This window comes from Neovison vison, chromosome 9 (assembly GCF_020171115.1).
Source record: "Neovison vison isolate M4711 chromosome 9, ASM_NN_V1, whole genome shotgun sequence".
Lineage (NCBI taxonomy): Eukaryota > Metazoa > Chordata > Mammalia > Carnivora > Mustelidae > Neogale > Neogale vison.
This window is the reverse complement of record NC_058099.1, coordinates 21247593-21251092: the sequence shown is the minus strand read 5'-3', so window position 1 is coordinate 21251092 and position 3500 is coordinate 21247593. Positions and strand designations below refer to the sequence as shown.

Sequence of the window (3500 nt, the reverse complement as noted above, 5' to 3'; positions counted from 1 at the left end):
ATAATGCTTTCCCAAGGCAAGATGGGATGGGCATGGAACTAACTGATCAACATTTGTGCAACCAAATGGCCCACACCAGTGTCCCCATCGAAAAGATCACCCTTCCCAAATGTGGTTTCCTTCCCTGTCTTAGAACAGAACCATTTTCAGCTTTGAAGTAACAGTATTTTCACAGTCTGCATGTATTCACGTTTCTGACACAAAGCTTACTTGGCCTTTGAATACTACTGGGTTTTTTTGTTGTTTTTTTTTGTGTGTGTGTGTGTGTGTGTGTGTGTGTGTTTATACATTTCTGAGCTTTATTTGCTAGTATTTAATGAAATACTTTCTAGGCTTTAGAGGGAGGTTATGCTAAATGCAAAGTCAGTTGGGTTCCCCCCCCACCGCCCCGCCGCCAACCCCCGTGCTCCAGAAATTATTTAGCCAGGGATGATCTGTTCCTTGAAAGTTTGAAAGGATTTATCCATAAAACTTCATGGGCTTGGCACTTCAATAACTTTTTCAGTTTATTTCATTGGTACTGAGCAGTTCACATTTTCTATGTCTATTATAAAGTCCATTTTAGTCATTTACATGATAGAGCTGCACACAGCGTGTTCATAATTCCCTTGAGACTCTTTCTGGCTACAGACGCTGCTGGGCAGGCGGTTTGCAGCCCCTGTGCCGGTTGAACGTGGACCTCTCGTCTGAGAGCAGAGTTGCAGGCAAGGCCATCCCTCCTGAGGCTCCCAGTATCCTCTCAATATAAAGAAAACCTGGCCCCATCATTCCTCTTAAGACACTTGAATCGCTTGATGTTACCTTCAGGATAAAGCTCAAGCTTTAGGCCATTTTAGGGTACATCCTTGCCAACACCTCCCCTCTTGCCCTTTCTCACCAAACCTGCTTACATTAAACTCACTGTAAACTTCCTGCCCTTTCCCTGACGTCTGCTCTTTCCAGCTCTGGGCCTTTGTGTGTGTTGCTTCCTCGAACTCCGTTCCTCCAACCTCCACATCGCCCGTGGGACTCTGCTCAGGTGCCGGCTCCTCCGTGACTTATCTGCCCAGGTTATGGACCCTGTGCCTGCCTCCACGGCCTCACCCTGCACTTCTGCCCCAGTACCTAATACTAGTTATTTTAATTGGGCCTATAGTTGTTTGTGTTCATCATTAAATTGGAAATACCAAGGGTCGGGAGGGTCGGTAATGTACTTGACCTTGTGTCCCGAGCTCCTGGTTTAGGACCTGATACAAAGTCCGTTTTCCTGACTGAATGAACAAATAAAGAAAGGCGTGGTCTGTGTCGCTAATCTTCGGCCTAGAGCTAATCACATAATAGGAATGCAGTCCGTGGAGCCAGCCTGCTCGGGTCCACTTCCAGCATCGCCATTTGCTTCCTGGACACGCTCTCTGTGCCTCAGTGGACACCAACATGATGGACTTCTCAGGGTCAGCGTGAGAATCAAAAGGAGTACTGCGTTTGAAAAGTCACGTTCTCAGTAAAAGCTTGTGTGCCGATAAGGATCTCAAGTCGCTAAGTGAAAACGAAAGCTGAGTTACAGAGTCAACAAAGTAGCTCTTCTTTCGCCAAGGGAAAGAACTGTTCACAATCTGATGGAGAGGGTTGCATGATCTTTTGTAGGGCAACTGACCCCTCAGCCCTGGGTGGTTCAGAGTCAATATTCTAGCACTCAAGATGAGAATCAGTCTGATTTATTTAAACTGTTCTAAACAGTGCTGTGGTAGCCCATATAATACTATTCCGAATGTCAAAGCCAATGGCCTGAGCTGCAAGGATTGGCAAAAATTGCAAGACCCCACTGGACAGACCTGCATTCTGACCAGAACAGTCCAAAGAATCTAAAGGCTGAGGACGTGGTGTTCACAGCAGAGTGTGGCAACACCCCTGTGTGGAATGAGGTGCACCCGTGACAGGGGCAACATTCAATTATTTTACCTGGCTGCAATGTTTCCAGCTATCAGTCTTTTATTTTATTTTAAAGATTTTCTTTATTTGACAGAGATCACAAGTAGGGTGAGAGGCAGGCAGAGAGAGAGGAAGGGAAGCAGGCTCCCTGCTGAGCAGAGAGCTCAATGCAGGGCTCGATCCCAAGACCCGGGACCCTGACCTGAGCTGAAGGCAGAGGTTTTAAACCACTGAGCCACCCAGGCACTCCCCCCCCCCCCCCCCCCCCGCTATCAGTCTTTTAAAGGGCAGTTCTCTGTATACCTCAAAGAGAATTTTCTGGTGTTCTCTGCCTCTGGTCACTGAGAGCAGCGAGCATGGAGGTTGAGGTCCCTAGACCTGGCCATCTGAAGGGGAATTTTCTTCCACATGGCTTTGTGGTTTCCCTGGTTCCCAAGCTAGTACAAGAATTTATTTTTTAGAGATTTTATTTATTTGTCAGAGAGAGAGAGAAAGCACAAGCAGGGGAGCAGCAGGCAGAAGGAGAATCAGACTCCCTGTTGAGCAGGGAGCCTAACATGGGGCACGATCCTAGGACCCTGGGCTCATGACCTGAGCCAAAGGCAGACGCTTAATGATTGAGCCACTCAGGTGCCCCTTTCACAATCACTTCTCATCTCAGTCCCTCCCAGCTAGGACCACTCAGCAATAGTACAGAGACTCCCTCTCTGCCTCTCCTGGGACAGGGGTCCTGTCCGAGCCCTGTGGGAGGCTCCGGCGTGCAGCTGGGCCCAGCCTACCCGCTCCGGCAGTCATGGCGGGCACCCTAGACCTGGACAAGGGCTGCACAGTGGAGGAGCTGCTCCACGGCTGCATCGAAGCCTTTGATGACTCCGGGAAGGTGCGGGACCCTCAGCTGGTGCGTATGTTCCTCATGATGCATCCTTGGTACATCCCGTCCTCTCAGCTGGCGGCAAAACTGCTTCACATCTACCAGCAGTCCTGGAAGGACAACTCCAATTCGCTGCAGGTGAAAACATGCCACCTGGTCAGGTACTGGATCTCAGCATTCCCAGCAGAGTTTGATTTGAACCCTGAGCTCGCTGAGCAGATCAAGGAGCTGAAGGCTCTGCTTGACCAAGAAGGGAACCGGCGGCACAGCAGCCTCATTGACATCGAGAGCGTGTGCGTGGGGCGAGCTAGAGGGCTGGGGAGGGCGCTCAGCATCCCACACCATCCGTCCTTAATAAATGTTTGTTGAATTGAATGAAAAAAAAAAAAAAAAGTCCAGAATGCTTGAAATCACTGCATGAGGACCCAAATCTGGCTGCTGCCATCCTTGCTGTGAGCCTATCTGAGAGACACTGGTTTGATTCCACGGACAGCAGTGGTGCTGGAAAGACGGAGCTTTCTTCTATCAGAGAACAGAGACCCCACCCCCAAAGCCTCAACAGAAATGTCAGGCTCCCTGTCCCTGTTACAGCTGGCCCATATTACAGTGGCAGCCAGCCCACCACTGCTCAAGGGAGTCCAACAGCTGACTTGCCAAATTATCGGGCAAAAGAAATTGCAAACGAAGAGAACACGTCATGTGCAAGAAAGAGACCAAGCTG

At 49.5% G+C, this 3500-nt stretch overlaps 1 protein-coding gene across 1 annotated transcript; it reads left to right on the top strand.

Moving 5' to 3' along the window:
• The first annotated feature begins 2690 nt into the window (after positions 1 to 2690).
• LOC122916706 (RAS guanyl-releasing protein 2-like) lies at positions 2691 to 3148 on the top strand. Its single transcript, XM_044264132.1, has one exon. It carries the CDS (start codon positions 2702 to 2704, stop codon positions 3146 to 3148), a length of 447 nt encoding a protein of 148 aa, XP_044120067.1. The 5' UTR covers positions 2691 to 2701.
• The last annotated feature ends 352 nt before the right edge of the window (positions 3149 to 3500 follow it).